Here is a 17,391-nt window from a genome sequence, read left to right as displayed (position 1 = left end):
AAACAAAGTCAAGAGAATTCAAAAGAAATATAAAGGCATTTAAAGCACCCTTACTGACAATACCGAGGTCATGGGTTCAGATTCCCATACCTGCCAGCTGCCAAACACAAAAAAAACAAACAAAACCCCCTCCCCTTAATCCTACCATAGTAAATACCTGCAGTCTCACCTTAACGTTTCGTTTGCTTTTTATCATTTAGTTGGCTGGACAGTATGGGGATCTGAACCCTTGGACCTTGGTATTACCAACACAGCCTCCACCGTTTTTTTGTTTTGAACATTTTCACTTTGGTGTGTATCCTTTAGACCTCACGCTCTGCATATAGAATATTCAAATATATGTGGAGCAGGTGGGGAAGACCCCACATTCATCCTTCAGCTCCACAAATCCTATAAAGTACATGCTTCCTTGTTGCAGTCATCCACGGTCTCCCCCTCTCCCCACCCCCCATGCCCTAGGGGTACATAAAGATTTTTAGTACCTGGTTCACAGACTCTTTTCTCTACGAGGTCACCAAGGGTGATGATAAGATACTTGGATATCAATAAGGGTGGTCCCCCTGACACACCTGGCTTCTGACTTTCTTGTCTTTGTTTTTTGGTGGCTGGCTGGTACAGGGATCCGAACCCGTGACACTGTTGTTATGAAGCCTTGCTCTAACCAGCTGAGCCAACCAGCCAGCCCCGTCTTCCTTTTCAACAGCAAGCCTTTTTCCCACCGGTGCCTACGGTCCCACCTGTCCCAGGTGTATTTTAAAACCGACCACCTCCGAAATCTTCAGTTTCAAGCATCCCATTCCACCACCCTTTCGCTCCAGGGACAACTGCACCCCCCGCCATCTCCAGCTCGGCGCACGGTGCCCTCTCCACGGCCTTCATTCCTCTTCCTCCCAGCTCCAGTTCCAGGTGGGCCATCACCATTCCCTTGGCCCTGTCCCCTCGGCTGCGCTCCCACAGCAAAACGCCGACTCGCTGCCACCGCAGGCCCGCGCCGGCGGCTGGACTGGCCGGAGAGCAGCACACACGCGCCGGCCAGTTTCACCGCCACACCGCGATCCTGAATCCCACGACGCGCCCGCAGCGTCTCCAGCAAACCCCATGTGAGGCCTGGTCGAGCTGCCCTCCTGGCGGGGTCTCTCCAGGTGGCCTCGGGTCCTCCCTCCTCGCACGTTCGTCATTTCCCTCAATGGTCAAACTTTAAAGGGTTTTCTGGGGGCCGCGACGTGCTGCTCTTGAGCGAGTCCGGGGACGGGAGGCCGCCGGGAGGCTGTGGCTCCACCGGACAGGAGCGACACGGCGGGCGCAGGAGCATCGGCGGGTCTCGGGGACTGGCGGAGGGAGCGGGCCTAGGGACTCGCGACGACTCAAGGGGGCAGGAGTGAGAGCCTCGGGCCGGACCAAGACCCGAGAACCCGCAGCTCCGCCTCTCACCAGCGCCGGGAGGGCCCGGCGACCCCGCGTCACCCCCAGCGACGTGGGCCGGACATTGTGACGTCATGAACGCCACTGCGGAGCGTGGTGGCGTCACACGCCAGCGCGGGGGCGGAGCCTCCCTCGGCGCGTCAGCACACGCAGCGTCGCCGCCGCTTCCGTGCCGCTGACTTCCGGGCGCTGCGCTGCCATTTTGCTCGCGCGGAAGCGGTGCGGCCGGGTGGGCGTCCCGGCGCCGAGGAGAGCGGGCCGAGCGGCGGGCGCCGCCGCCACCATGCCGTCGTCGCCGCTGCGGGTGGCGGTGGTGTGCTCGAGCAACCAGAACCGGAGCATGGAGGCGCACAACATCCTCAGGTACGCGGGGCGGGCGGGTATGCGGTCCGGGCTGCGGCCGGGGAGGCCGCGCCGCCTCCGCTGGCCCGGGCAGGCCGCCCTTGGACGCGCGAGTGCGGCTCAGGCTGGCTGTGCGCGCGGTGCCGGATGGCCCCCGTGCCCCCGTGAGTGCGGCCCGGCGCTCCGTGCAGAATCCCTTCGCGGTGGGGCGTGGCCGCGCGCTTCCGGAGTCCTCGCGCGTGCTCCGAGGGGACGGCACCCGCCGCGACCCTGCCGGCGGCGTCCCGGCGCTCCACCCTCGTCTCTCTCGGCTGAGGGACGCGCGGGGCGTGGACGCCTCGAACCGGACAGGCGGGGTGGAGTCGCTTTCCGGCTGGGCGTGCGCCGGGACCTCGCGGTCCTCCTGGGCCTGGGCGCGCCGCGGGTCCGCTCGGGGCATCGGCGCAGCTTACGGCGAAGCGAGGGAACGCGAGGCTCGCGCCCCTGGACGTTGTCCGAGGAAAGCGACGTTCCACGTCTTCGCGTGGCCTGGAGGCCGCCTCCTGCGGGCCCTGCGCAGTGCACTTGAGAGTGATCTTGCCGAGGACGACGTTAGCGACTCGGTTCACGGATTCAGATTCGGCGGCTGCTTGACCGCGATGCCGAGCCGGTGCTCCCCGGGACGTCCCTGAGGACCGCGAGCCCCGTTAGTGCAGAGCAGCTGCAGCCGGCCCCGCGTCGGTCGCCCGCGGAAGAGCGGGCTGCTCCCCACTCCGAAGGGCCCCTGCGAATCACCGCCGGGTGGGATGAATGCCTGTGCGTGCTTCACCTGTTGTGCCACCTGTCCCATCTGCTCGTGACAAGTAGCTTCAGGATGAGTCAACAGGAAGCAAGTTTAGGGTGGCACCCATCGTGGATGCCATCAGTGTGAAGTCACTGCAGATGTGGGTCTTTAATTTCTAAAATGCTTCTATTTGGAGGATGTTTTCCTTTGTTAAAGTAGACTCTAAAAGGTAATATTTACTGCAAAAAGTCTCATTGTGGGAAATACGTAGAAGATAAACAAAAAAAAGATAACCACGAAAGTACAGCTTTGATGTACATGCTTAGAGATATCTATGTACACACACACGTAAGGGAGAGAAAATATTGTTCAGTAATCTGCTCTACACTTTGTGAGCATCGTTACCTTTCAGTGTTCGTTTCTTCATTTTGATATGTTGAATTTGAATGTATTTATTCATACCTAGGGTGGTTACAAACCATGATACAGTAATCCAGAGGAATCCCTTGCAGCCATCAATTTTGTTACCAGTCCCACTTAATAGACATATGGGCAGTTTTATGTTTTTTAGTTTCACTGTGTCCATGTCCTTGATGCCTAGTTACCCTTATGACCGAGGGGGTGTAGGTTCCAAGATGCCAGTAGATGTCTGAAGCTGCAGATAGTACCGAATTCTTTACGTACACTGTACTGAGTTTCTTCCCATATATACGTGTTTTCGATGAAGTTTAATTTGTAAACTAGGCACAGTAGGAAATTAACAACATAACTAATAATAAAATAGAACAATTTTAACAATATAGTATAATAAAACTTATGTGAATGTTGTTTCTCAGAATATTGTATTATACTAACCTGTCTTGTGATGAAGAAGGGACAGAGTGGGACAGCATGAGATTTCATCACACTACTCAGAACGGTCTGCAATCTAAAATTTATGAATTCTGTATTTCTGCAATTTTCCGTTTAATGTTTTTTGGACTCTGGATAACTGAAGCTTTGGAAAGCGAAACCTTGGATAAGGGGGACTACTGTAAATATCTTTTCATATTTTTTTTGTCATTTCCTTGGTGTAAACTCCTAGAGTTTTGCAGAGTCAAAAGGCAGAGATGTTTCACATTTTCATTCTGCCAAACTGCCTTCCAGAGAAGCACACATTTAAAAGTTACCAATTCCTCATAGTCTGGACGTTATTTTAATCTTTTTTAGAATGCTAGGGCAAAGAAAATCTTATCCTTGCTTTAGTTTCAAGATTGCTATTGAAAATAAATAAATAAATGAAATTGCTATTGAGACTTAACAATTTTTCATATATTGTCATTTTCATTTTTGGGAATTACCTACTTTATATGCTTTGTCTCTTCTGTCAAGATTATTTACAGGGTTTTAAAACGTGTAGGAAATTTATGTGATAGCAATTTTTTGTTAAAAGCTAGGAGAGCTTATGAAAGTCAGATTTAGAGACCTCTAGGCCTTAAAAATGATGTTTGTGAAAAGTTTAGACAAATGCTTGTAAGTGAAAAAAAAAAACAGGGAAAATGTATATGCATTTGTTTACAACCACATTAAACTGTGCACAGAAAAACTCCTGAAATGAAATTACCAAATGAATTTGAATATGCACAGTCGGTAGTTTATGAGTGAACCCTGCCCCTTTGCACGTCTTTTCCCAAAATTTTACCCTAGTGAAAGTCAGCTTGCACCGTGTTTTCCTGACAAGTCAAATTCAAGTGGTAATAAATGTTGGTGTTTTCTAGGGCTAATCGTAATGTTCTCTGGAGTGTTCATGGTTGATGTTTGAGACTAAATGTTCCTAATACCAGTTCTGGGAGTCCTTTATGTTTGGGGGGAATGCCAAATAACCTCATTATTTCCATAGAACGTCCTGTTCTTTGTACTCTATGGATTAAGGTTTCCCCTCAGAACTAATTAATTTTTTTTTTTTTTTTTTTTTTTTTTTTAAATTTCAAACTGTCTCCTAGATGTTAAGGCATATGTTGATTTTGGGAAGCTGTATTTTTAATTACAGCGACTCAAAACAAGTTTTTAAAAAAGACTTTTCTGGGCCGAGCCCGTGGCGCACTCGGGAGAGTGCAGTGCTGGGAGCGCAGCGACGCTCCTGCCGCGGGTTCGGATCCTATATATAGGAATGGCCGGTGCACTCACTGGCTGAGTACCGGTCACGAAAAAGACCAAAAAAAATAAATAAATAAAAATAAAAAATAAAAAAGACTTTTCTAAATTACTGAACTGAATTCTGTCAGTTTTTCAGTCATAGCTTACCTGGGCATCTTGATCTTGGAAAGATAAGCTTAGAGGCTGCACAAGTATCTGGTAGAAAACAAAGTTAAAGAGTGGATCCAGTGGGCTTCTCTGTGCCAGGTGTTTTCCCAGAGCCATCTGACTTCATCTTCACACTTAATATGGGTTAGGAGAGAACACCCAAGGTGAGAGGCCAGGGCTTGTGAGTTGCAGCAAGGATGGAGACCCAAGGGACTCTGGTCGTGATGGGTGAGTAACACACCTGAGACTCAGGGTGGAAAAAACAGGAGCTGAAGAAGGGACCAGGGTGTAGAAGAAATACAGTAGAGTCCTCGGAGGTCCTGCAGTTCCTCAATTTGTGGGGGGTTCTCAAACAACAGTGTCATAGTTAGAGCCCATGTGTCCCAGGCCACACTGTTGGGTCAAGGTGCTTGCACCTCCCCTCCCAGAATAGACCAAGCCTGGGAGCACCAGACTGTGTAGCTGGGTTTGAACCCAGTGCCTTGTGGAGGCATGAGCCCCTCCCTGGTCTTAAACCACATTACCAGAAATGAACTGTCCTTTGCAGGGGCAGTTTGCTATGCCCTGCAGTCCCTTTGGCTGCATATTTAATATATTGATTCCAGATATGCACAAAGAAAGTAAACTGGAAACCATTTGGGAAGGGAAGGGATTTCAAATATTGTTCTTAAGATTGGCTGTGGATGCTAAGGACCTGCCTGGCAGGGGAGCACATCTGCGTTTGTTGGCTTTAAGAGATGGTGCATTTGTTTTGGAGGAAGGTAGATTTCTGTTTAAATGTGAACATTGAGACAAAACTGGGTAAACCAAGCATAGTAACAGCTTCAGCAGTCAAAAAGTTGTTGCCTGTGTTCATGATCACTTTCTCTAGGCTTCTTTTGTGGATGAGAAAACAGGTGGAGCCCAGAGCAGGAAGATAGTTCAGCAGGTTCACACATGGTTAGCAATAGCACATTGCTGCTCACAACAGATTAGTGTTCAAGCTGGTCAGTGTTGCTAGGCCATTCGAAGCACCAGATACTGAGGGCCTATTCTGTGTTAGTACTGTGTACGAGGTGGTGACACCTTGGGAGGAGACATTGGGGAGGCCACCGCGGCCCTGGGAGAAGCCAGTGTCAAGGAAAAGAGCAGAGCGAGGCAGTGTGGGGGCAGGCCTGGAGGAGGTGATGTTGAAACAGAGCTGCTGAGTGGGAGTTAAATCATAATGGAACGTTTATCACCAGGTGGGGGGTGAGCATTTATTTTGTGATTGGTACAACATGATCTGAAGGTTAGAAGCCTCTTGGTTTCATTCTTGACATCACAGAAAGCTGAAAAGAAAAGAAATCAGAGGAAACATGGAAAAATGTTTAGGGTTCGAATATTGGTAGTAACGACATACATTTTGTTGGGATGTTAACATTTCAGAAGAATCTTGTACCTTCTCATGCTTGCATTTAGGTGATGATAGCCTGTGAAGCAGTTGATTTGGGTTCTGTAAACATGAGGTCATCATGTAGTGAGAAGTCAGGCTGATGAGCAGTGGGTCTGATTTTACCTCTAGTAAAGGTGCTCCCTACATAGAGCTGGGGCATGCTTTCACAAGGTTGGCAGTGGGTCTGGGATTTCAGTCTTGGTCAAAATCTTTTTTAGGCTGGCCAGTTGCTCACTTGGTTGGAGTGCAGTGTTACAACACCAAGGTCAAGGGTTTGGATCCCAGTACCTGCTGGGTACAAAAAATAAACAACAACATTCAATTATTGACCACAGTACAGAACATTAGAAAATAGAAAAAATACCATAACCCATGTTGTTAATTTGGATGTTTCCTTATGATCCTTTTTGGTGTTAATTTTTACATCATTACTTTCTCTTCAGTTGCTGGGATGATAATGAAACCATTCTGTTTCCCAAAATTCAACATTTTCTATGATAGCTTTTTTACGATAGACTTTTGATAAATAAATACTTGTCTGGAAGATTAGATTACAAAATAGTTGGCCCTTCAGACAAAGCCTCTTGGTTGTGAGGAGTGTTTTTATAGCATCCACTGCTTTTATGTAAGAAACAAGCTGTCACAGCACAAGATGGGCTGTTATGTCACTTGCATCAGCTTAGAAGAAACAGCACTTCTGTTACTAATTAGCTTTTTTGCCACTTGTTAGCATTTTGTTGGGGGGGGGAACACTGCATTTTTTTTATTTTTAAGTACGCTTGCTTAAAGGTAACGATTCAGGAAGTTGGGGAGAGGAGGGCAGGCAGCCTGCAGACAGTTCCTAATGGGGAGGCTTCCTGCAGCCAGATTCCCCTCCTGGCCTTCTGGGGGCTGAGCAGTCCTCCTCTTAGAAGCCTTGTTAAAGGTCAGCCAGGCTGAGGATGGGGCCGGGTTGTGTTTGGGATGATCTCCTTTGAGGGAGGTAGATTAAAATGGAGACTGTTTCATCTGGACACCTAGTGTAAGATCTCAAGCACCACTGTGACAAGAGATTAGTAACGAGGTCTGCCTTGATAGTCGGTTCAGGCTTGGGGGCTATTTGGCTGGCCAGTCCTGGGTTTGGCTGTCCCACTGGTGTTGAGGGTAAGACTCTGTTATCGGGGGACCCTGCAGCCTGGAGTCTCATGGGACCCCTCTGAGGAGCTTTTAACATGCACACCCTGCCTCCAAACCCTGAAATGCTCTTTGGGGTCCTGTTTAGGGCCTCTGCATAATGGGGACATAATGCATGCTTGTGGTGCCCCTGTTTCTCCTACCTCATTTTAATACATTCTTTAATTATGGCTAAATTGCCTCAAACGAGTGACCAAAAAGGAATGAGACTAGTTATATAAATATGATTTTTTTAAAAAAGTGATGTACTATGTCTAAACGAATCTTCCGTACATCCATTTTGGGAAGGCTTTTTCTTTTCCTGTTGTTACTCAAAGCACTTTTGGTGATCTCTCTTAGAATGGGCTCCCGCAAGTCGGCCTGTGGCTCACTCGGGAGAGTGTGGTGCTGATTACACCAAGGCCGCGGGTTCGGATCCCTACATAGGGATGCCCGGTTCGCTCACTGGCTGAGTGTGGTGCTGACAACACCAAGCCAAGGGTTAAGATCCCCTTACCGGTCATCTTTAAAAAAAAATAAAAAAAAGAATGGGCTTCCGAGTGGCTGATGGATTACATAAGAAAAGTAGTCTCAGTCATTTCTTTCTTTGACCTCAGAAGTTATCCATCTCGCATACCCAGTTTACTCATTTGTTTACTTCTCTGTAAAACATCAGAGCTACCACCTAAAGACAGAGGTCTTTGACCTAAAAACCTGTGAAAACAAAGGTGCTGGCTTTGCAGACAGATCCACATGTGTAGTTGCAGCTATTGTTGAGCACCTGTGTTCACGTGGCTGATGTCAGAAAGTGACTCCTGGTTAATTCAGACATTCAGCTCACTCGGTCCTAGGAGGTCTAGCCCATGCGCTTGTCAGAGACCTCCTTCCCTTCTGCTTGGGCAGATCTGGCTTCTTGCTGAGCTTCAGCTTGAAAGTCATTTCCTTGGGGTGATTTTTTTTTTTAATGGGTTTATGTGTTTTCATTGTGTACATCTTATTCGAAATACGTATTTGTACTTTTTTATCTCCCACCCCCGCCCTGCTGGCTTAGAGAAGTAGGTCCCTGTCTTGTTTAATCCTGACCCCCAGCACCCACAGTGGAGCCTGCACATAGCAAATACTGGTTCATCATGGTTTGGATGTGTGAAGGGATGTACGAAGGGGCAAAGGGCTGGGACGTAGAAGGATGTGACCAGGGCGAATGACAGAGCTGCAGTTGCTCTACTGACCCCTGGACACTCAAAGGGTAAACCATCCCAGACCAGGTGGAGTGATCAGCGGGGTCCGGCTACCAGCCTCCAGGGGCTTGTCACAGAGGGAAAGCAGCGGGCACTTCCGGGTGCCTTGTTTCCATGAATCAAGAGCCTGCTCTTGTCCTTCACCACATGCGCGACTCAGAGGAGGCTGGAGGGTTGGAAGAGGTTTTAACCCCAGCAGGGGAGGGGCATGCCTGCAGACCAGGGTTTCCGTGTTTCCACAGTCAGCCAGCTCTGAAGTCGGGATGCAGCGTTCACTTAAAGTTAGTACCTCCCTCCTTTCTTTCGAGTGATTGATAGAGCTGTGGCGTACCTCTCACAATCAGTGAACTGGAGTCTCAGAAGGCTTTGCCTCAGCTTCCTCAGTTTCTTCAGTAATGGGATCTACTTGGCTTACCTCTCTGCACCTTGCAGGTGTCAGGCAGGTGATAGATGCCTGTCAGTGCTGCATGAGGGGTCGTTCCTTTGGCTGTCATGATAACATTGGTGGCAGGCTTATGCTTTGAAGGAAAATATTTCTTTTATTGTACATTGTCTCAATTGGTGAAGAAATAGTTTCACGTTTAGGGGGAAAGGGGTTTACTTGCCACCTCAGGAGGGCATGTGTGCTAAAGTGGGCTGCCTGTTGTGTGTCTGCGCCTCTGTCACCCTCCTGGTCACAGCCGACAGTTGACTATGTTGCTTTCTAGCCTCACTTTTCATGGAGATCTGTAGTTATGACTGAACATCACAAATTTTACTTTTAGTGTCTTCAGGGTTATTTTTACAGTGTAGGTATATGTAGGCTTTGCTTTTTTAGTCATTAATCTCTGCTGTTATGCCCCATTCCTTATCGTGTGTAGTGTTCTGGGGAACCTGGGTATGTTGTTGGGCACATCTAGGGATATGAGGACTGACAGCTTTTATCAGCCTCGGAGGACTCAGGTGAGGTGTTTTACTTCAACTAGATGATTGGATAGAGCACAGTATTATAAAGAGCAAAGGTCAAGATCCCCTTACCAGCCAGCTAGCTGCCTTAAAAAAAAAAACTAGATGAGAACAGCTTTTTTTTTTTTTGACTTCTTGTTTTGTTTTGTTTTATTTTGTTGGTAGCTGAGTGGTGTGGGGATCCAAACCCTTGACCTTGTTGTTATCAACACTGGGCTGTAACCAGCTGAGCTAACAGGCCTGCCCTCGAGAGTTGCTTTTTTTAAAGTTATTTTTTAAATGTGTGGGTACGTGATTTTTCGGAGGTAATATGTACAGTCGTATAGCGGGATGTTCCTCAGACACTGGCTCTCCTCTGCGTAGATGGACCCCTCTGCTTCTTCCTCTCATAATTCTTGGAGACTTCACTGTGTGGAGTTGTGCAGTGCCCTGCTCTGTGGGTGGATATTCAGATTGTGGTCTCTTGTGGTTTCAAACAAGAGAATGCTGCAGGGAATGTCATCTGTGGCTGTCTTGCAGGTGCATGTGTGTTACTCCACAGCACAGGCTTCTAGAAGGGGTGTCTGTGTACGAGTGTATACAGTTGGTCTCCACTTGCTAGATGTTGCCGCATCATCCCCTGCAGAGGTCACCAGTTACACTGCCAGCAGCGTCTGATTTTTCCTTGTCATAATACTGTTCCTCATTCATCATTCAATGGCATTTATTAGGCTCCTACTGCATGCCATATGGTGTTCTGGTGCTTGGGATACAGCTGTGAGCAAAACAGACCACATCTTCCCCACATTTGCAGCATTGCAGTGAGGAAGAGCTAACTCATAAACACATGTTTTCAGCTTTCTCAGTATGATAGAGGAAAAGTAGTATCTGCATGCTTTGCATTTCCCTTATGAGACTGGGTGTCTTTTTATATGCTGAGGGCCTTTTCTTTTCTGAATTTCACATTTATACTGTTGCCCTTTCTTTTGTGGGTTAGTGATCATTTTACTTACATAGGAGCTCTTACGTGTGTCAGGGTTTGTCAGCCCTGGCACTGTTGACACTTTTGGCTGAATGGCTCTTTGTCGTGGTGGCTGTCTTGTGCATACCGAGGATGTTTAGCAGCATCCCTAGCCTTTAGATGCCATTAGCATCTTCCATTTGTGGTGGCCAAAAATGTTTCCAGACATTGCCAAATATCCCCTAAGTTGCAATAAAAACAAATACAGGAAGGTTTTACACAGTAGCACTTAGTAGTGGTCACCAGCTATTTCAGTGCTGATCCTGGCCTGTGAGAAGAGTTTAGGTGTTGATGGAAACATACATGCTCCCTGAGCCCTGTGTCAGGGAGGTCCCTTCAGATGCAGACATTTTGTGATTTATAAATACTAAGCTAGGGTGAGAAGTCCGATTTATTTAGACCCACCCCCCCCCGCCTGTGGCTGGACAGTACAGGGATCCGAACCCTTATTTAGACACTTAGGACTTAAAAATTTGAGGGCTGGCTGGTTAGCTCATTTGGTTAGAGCACAGTCTTATAATACCAAGGTCACACAGGTTTGGAACCCCATACTGGCCAGCCATAAAAAAAAATAAAATAAAAAGACTTAAAACTTTTACTTTTATTGGTGAACTTAAAAGAACACAAATTCTATACCAAACTGACTTTTTTGGCAACAGGTTACCTGTTGCTACAGACTTCAAAGTGCAGCTGTCGGTAACGACATAAGAGTCTGCTGGTCTCACAGCTTTGATGTCTTGTGTTGAGACAGCCTGTCTTGTGGTGTAAACTGTAGTTCGTAGGGGCTGCACTTCACAGCTTAAGTTGTCAGTCTTTCAGCACTTTTTCCCAGTTTATTAGGAAACATACTTGGTCAGTTCCTTGTCTTTGACTTGCTATGTCACAAGAGAGTAGCCACAGCGGTTGGAACTGTCTGTTCTCCACTCATGGCAGTCCTTGTGCAGGCTGACACTGCCGGGCTTTGGGAAACTGGAGGGACAGTGGTGGAGCTTGGTGAGCCTGGGAAGGGGTTGCTGGAGCATGTGGTCAATCCTTTACAAGTTCCTTGGGAATCCTGTGAATCTGAATCCTACAAAGAAGGCCAGGACGTTGGTCAGACATGTAAAATGTTCAAAGAAATCTTCTCTAATTCCACGTCAGTCATTCCTTTTGAGCTTAGAGAGACAGCTTTAAATGGAGCTATAGTGTTTAGCCATAGCCTTGTCACAGTAGATTCCATTTTAATTGGTTTCACCTAGCTTTTGTGTAACTTGCCGCAGAATTAAAATTTTTTTTAGTAAAATAGGTTAAAGTTTTAAGAACGTGTTCTCTGATATTAACAAATAAAATTGTTCAATTTGTTCATTTCCCATTTCCTGTCCCTTATTTTTGGAATTTTGTGTCTTATTTAATCCAACTGTGATTTTTTTTTCTCTTTTTGTGTCTTTCAGCAAACGAGGATTCAGTGTCCGGTCCTTTGGAACAGGAACTCATGTGAAGCTTCCAGGACCAGCACCTGACAAGCCAAATGTTTATGATTTCAAAACCACATATGATCAGATGTACAATGATCTTCTTAGGAAAGACAAAGAACTGTATCCCAGTGGGTTGCCCTTTAAAAACCCCAGTGTGGTCATCTCTGGCAGGTGTGATTTGTGACGTATGCATCACTCTGACCTCCACTTGCAGGAAGGTGTTGTGGGGAGTGGGCGCAGGAGGTGTGGTATGCTGAGTCACGGTGCATGCAGTGCAAACACTCACTCCTTTTTACTAAGGGAACTCAGTTTCTACTCTTGGTGCTGTATGGGTGGTCCAAGGGTTAGATCTGTTTGTGTCAGAGAGCATGTTAAGCCATACAGACAGAAATGTGAAATCTATATGACGTAGTTGAGCAAAACTTTCTTTCTTTTTTTTTTTTTTTTAAAGATGACCGGTAAGGGGATCTTAACCCTTGACTTGGTGTTGTCAGCACCACACTCAGCCAGTGAGCGAACCGGCCATCCGTATATGGGATCCGAACCCGGGGCCTTGGTGTTATCAGCACCGCACTCTCCCAAGTGAGCCACGGGCCGGCCCTGAGCAAAACTTTCTGACGGAATATCAGCCAGAGAGGCTTAGATGAGAAAAGCAGAAACCACAAAATTCCATTGCTTTCCATGCTGCAGGACTGCCTGGTTATTCCCTTTGCAGGCAGGTGTGCATGAGCACATTCCCTGACACACGTCGTCAGGCTGCTTACACATCTCTGGTGATTGCTTTTGGAGGGTCAGATAAAGAAGAGGGTAAGTTTCCTACCAAACAGAACATGTTAGATGCAAATAATTTGGGAGAACTTTACTCCATTTAGGAAGAGGCAAACAGACTGGATCTGCTACTTAAGACCCACGTGAAAGGAAGAAGCACTTTTTAAAACAGATTTTTATGAATGTGACACCAAGTTGTATAATGGCCATGATAACCAGTGCCCAGGCTTTCAACAACGTTGTTTCATGATCCCCCAGGCTAGTTTAAAATTCCTGGACCTCCTTTTGTTAGAGTGAATGATTTGTAGTTCTCGGAAAGGAGCCCATATTCCAAGTGAAAGGAATATAAACACCAGGTGAAAAACTTTTTGTCTTTGTCTTCACGTTGGCACTCGCAGTTTTTCCCCCTTTTGAGTCTGGCCAATATGTCCTGCAATTTTTTTTTTTTTTTTTTTTTAAAGATGACCGGTGGGCTGAGCCCGTGGCGCACTCGGTAGCGTGCTGCGCCAGCAGCGCGGCAACGCTCCCGCCGCGGGTTCGGATCCTATATAAGAATGACCGGTGCACTCCCTGGCTGAGCGCCGGTCACGAAAAGAAAAAAAAAAAAAAAAAGACCGGTAAGGGGATCTCAACCCTTGGCTTGGTGTTGTCAGCACCACGCTCAGCCAGTGAGCAAACCGGCCATCCCTATATAGGATCCGAACCTGTGGCCTTGGTGTTATCAGCACCGCACTCTACCGAGTGAGCCACAGGCCGGCCCTTACGTCCTGCAATTTTTAATAAAATTTTTTTTGTGCATATGTAGGTTAATTAGGTAGCTGGGAGGGGCCCAGGGGTCATTCTAGCAAAACGTACAACTAGACCTTGGGTGGTCATCACATCTCCTGCCCTCCCTGCTCTCCTGGGAGCCCTCCAGGCCACAGACCCAGCTCTGGCTACAAGTTAAGATGCCCTCAGGGATCTTAAAGGACATGCTCTCCTGCTCCTCCCTTCTCAGAAACCATGGAACCTGCGTTTGGAAGCATCTCCCTCAAGGTTTCTGATGAGCTGTCAGCTGTGCTGTGTCCTCGTCTCCTCCATGTCTCCTCCATGTCGTGCACAGCTTGGTCCCGCTCAGCTTACAACCTCGGGCTGAGAAGGAAGGAGCAGTGTCAGGGAAAGGCTCTTCTCCCTGAAATTCTCCTCGGTGGTGAGAGCTCCCTGCCCCATCATTTCCGTCATCTGTGTCCCTTAGCCTTACAGAGAAGCCTAACCACAAAGACCCTTTCTGAGAATCTCTTTTGGGGGCTGGGGGCTTCTCTTAGTCCTGGAGAAAACTGTGGTCTCCACTCCAGGTTTTCATTACTTACGTTAAACTCTGGTGTGCCGTTAAGCTTATCCTGAGACCCCATCTATTTTTGAAAATTAAACTCTTGTTCTCAGTGAGAGAAATAAAAACAGATAGAAATGTACATACATTCACAGTCCCCTAATTGCTGTAGGCTGAGCTCTTTGATATCAGAGCCCACTGTGGCCTCCCTGTGTCTGGACATGGGCAGCACTTTCCACATTTTACAAAGACCAAGTCTAGCTTCAGCAACCAAATCCAGAGGGATGTGGCGTAGGGAAATGGTGAGCACATCTCAGGCAGTGCTGAAAGCAGGAGCTGAGACTGCATCTCAGGATTCAAAACCGTCTTTTTACAGAGTGGCTCTGTATGGGCCATTGGTCTCCCTGTGACCTGTATGGACTGGCACTCATTCCAGAAGCAGACTGTGTGTGCATTTGTGTGCGTGCACCCTCTTAGTGCCTTGTGGCACAGCCTCTGGGCGCTGTTAGTGGCCATTTTGGTGGCTCAGTGACTCACTGATAGTATTGGCCTCTGGAGGGCCCTGTGTAGGAAGCCACTCCTTTTGACCCCTCACGAGGCTCTGGGAAGAGGAACCTTTGTCTGCTTATTTACCTCACTTGGGTGGGTTCTCTGTCTTCTGGTGGGGGCAGGAAGGGGCAAAGCGACAGGCTGGGTGTATCGCCAAGCTCTTCCCAAGTTCTGCCCTTGGTAGGAGAGGAGGGACGTCTTCAGGGAGCGTTCTGTGGACATTGGCATGACGCTGGGGTGGGGCACCCATCTTGTATGCGTGGGGGGGGGGCAGCAGAGGAAGGAGATGGGATAGGACCAGCGTGTGGGCCAGCACCCCTTCATTCCTGGGTCAGGGTGGAGCTGCAGGACAGCCTCTGGGAATGGGGTGGCCAGATGCTCAGCTTGGGAGGTACCCTCATGACATTCCTCGATTGATTAGTATGGAGCAAGGGGCCTGTGTGATACATTCAGATGAGAGCTAAAAACCCGAGGCTGTAGCACAGCATAGCCCTTGATTTTGCAGGGCAGTGGTTATAACACGCAGTAGAAAACTACAAGTGTGTTTTAAGATGTAACCCAAAGATAAAACATGACGTGGTAAAGTGTTTAAATTTCCAAAGAAGATAGAACTTGGTAGGAAAGTATGACTTGATTAGGCAGAACCGGAGTTGAGGTCGAGTGGTCTGGTGGCCAAGGGGACTGGGCTCTGGATAAAGTGCACGGCGCAGATCCTGGTTGCTCTGCCATCTGCTCACTGTTTGGCCAGCACCTTGGCTTCTTTGTGTGTGCCCACCTCATGGAATTCCTGTTAATTAAGTAAAAAACATGAAAATGCAGAGCATGGGACCTTGTATTTTTAAGCCTCAATAAATTTTGGCCAGTAGCCCTGTTAGTTTTGCAATGCTTAATTTCTTAAATATCTGGCTATAAGTAGGTAGTTTTGATTTTGGTTTTATTTCCACAAGCAGACGTGAGCCTGAAGGATTGGGACTCGCTGCCTGCAGCAGAGGCAGGGTGCTGCCTGGGTTCCTGTGGAACCTGCCCGTGGGAGTTCTTGAGGACATTGGGGGGCTGGGTTTGCAACATTGGGTTGGAAACCTTGTTTAACAAACACTAAGCTAGTTGTGTTCCCCTGAGGCTTGATGAAGCTAGGCTGAGTTGGTCCAGTAGTTCTGTGTCACCATTTCCTTTCGGGGGATTGTCTATTAGTATATACACAGACCAGGGATAGTGAAGATAAATTCTCCTGACCTCCACAGACAAGTGAGAAATACCTTCTGTTCATATTCTCTCTTTCATATGGGTAACCATCTACTTTATAACGAATAGTTTTATTGAGACGGAATTCATACACCATACAGTTCACCCATTTAAAGTGTACAATTCGCATGGTTTTTAGGGTGTTCACAGAGTTGAATGGTGCTGTCATCACCATAATTGATTTTATGACCAAGAAAGCCCTTTAGTTACTCTCCACCCCCAGCCCCCACCCAGCCCCTGTCAACCACTGAGCTACTTTCCATCTTGGATTTGCCTGTTCTGGACATTTGATATAAATGGAATCATGGAGTATTTATTGTGCCTTTCGTGACTGATCTCTTTCCCTTGACGTGCTGTTTTCAAGGTTCACCCACATTGTAATGTGCATCGAACTGTCCGTTGCTGGATTGGATTGTTCTGTTTTTTTGGCGGCTGGCCATTACAGGGATCCAAACCCTTGACCTTGGTATTACAACACTACACTAACCAGCTGAGCTGACCAGCCGGCCCATATCCATTTTTAGGTGTAAAATTTCTTCCCTTGACATTTTTTTCTTTCCTTTGCATTAGTCACTTTGAATACAGAGCGGCTTTGAACTTATCTCACCAAGTGGGATTTAGTCAAATATGGTGGACTTTTGGACTTTTTTTTTTTTTTTTTTTTTTTTCATTTTTTGCTAGAGCCAGTTACCATAGTCGAGCTTCTTCCACAGTTTTTTTCATTTTGATTGAAAGGAATGTGTGGTTAAGCAGTCCTAAGCTTACTTGAGTACCTTTGGTGAAAAGATAAGTTATTTTTGTTTCCAAGTTTGAGGGATGGCCAGTCTGACCTATTAAAAACTCGCTTGGCCCAGCAAAGGAGTCAGAGCAACAGCCCCTGTCCCGGAGGGACGAGGGCGGGGGGGGGGGGAAGGTTTCTTGATAAGGGGCAGAGGGGGTTGTTCTGGAAGGAGAGGCAGGGATGGCCTAGACCAGCTTGGCCTTTTTCCTCCCCCTCCCAGGCAGCCTGGTTTCTGGTTTGTACCACCCTGGAGGCTGTGCACTGTTTTCGCAAGATACTACAAAAGGGTCATCTTTTATAAATTTAAGTTTGATGTCCATTTACAACCTTCAATTTATGAATTACAAAACCACTTGTCTTAAAAGCAGGTAAATTTGAAGCTCTAAATGTCACTGATGTGGTTTTTATTACGTGATCCAGTTATTCCCTAAACATTCGCTTGAAATGCCGGGATAGCTCGCACTTTCCTGTTCTTGGCTTGCATGAGCCCTCGTGCGGCCTGCTTGTCTGATTTCTCTGGTGGGCCTGTACTGTCAGGGTTGAGATGTGTTTTGACTGTTCAGTGACTGATGTTCATCTTCTCAACTCACCATCTTTCAGGACTGCTTCACTGTGTATGTTTTCTCGTTTGGAGGAAAAAATAAAAATGATTTCTAATTGTAAATCCGCACAGCCTCTTGGCCCCTTCCTGGGGACACAGCAGCTAGAGGGGGTGGGGTCCGTCCTCTC

The 17,391-nt window shown here is 47.4% G+C and overlaps 1 protein-coding gene across 1 annotated transcript in view; it reads left to right on the top strand.

The window, feature by feature from the left end:
* The first annotated feature begins 1,583 nt into the window (after positions 1 to 1,583).
* SSU72 (SSU72 homolog, RNA polymerase II CTD phosphatase) overlaps positions 1,584 to 17,391 on the top strand; it is a 29,983-nt gene continuing 14,175 nt past the window's right edge. The window contains exons 1-2 of the mRNA XM_063104481.1: positions 1,584 to 1,785; positions 11,990 to 12,133. Of these exons, the coding sequence (XP_062960551.1) occupies positions 1,706 to 1,785; positions 11,990 to 12,133 (224 nt within the window). The 5' untranslated portion in view covers positions 1,584 to 1,705. The remainder of the gene's footprint in view (positions 1,786 to 11,989; positions 12,134 to 17,391) is intronic.

This window comes from Cynocephalus volans, chromosome 8 (assembly GCF_027409185.1).
Source record: "Cynocephalus volans isolate mCynVol1 chromosome 8, mCynVol1.pri, whole genome shotgun sequence".
NCBI lineage: Eukaryota > Metazoa > Chordata > Mammalia > Dermoptera > Cynocephalidae > Cynocephalus > Cynocephalus volans.
The sequence above is the reverse complement of the archived record's forward strand: the minus strand, read 5'-3'. Positions and strand labels throughout refer to the sequence as shown.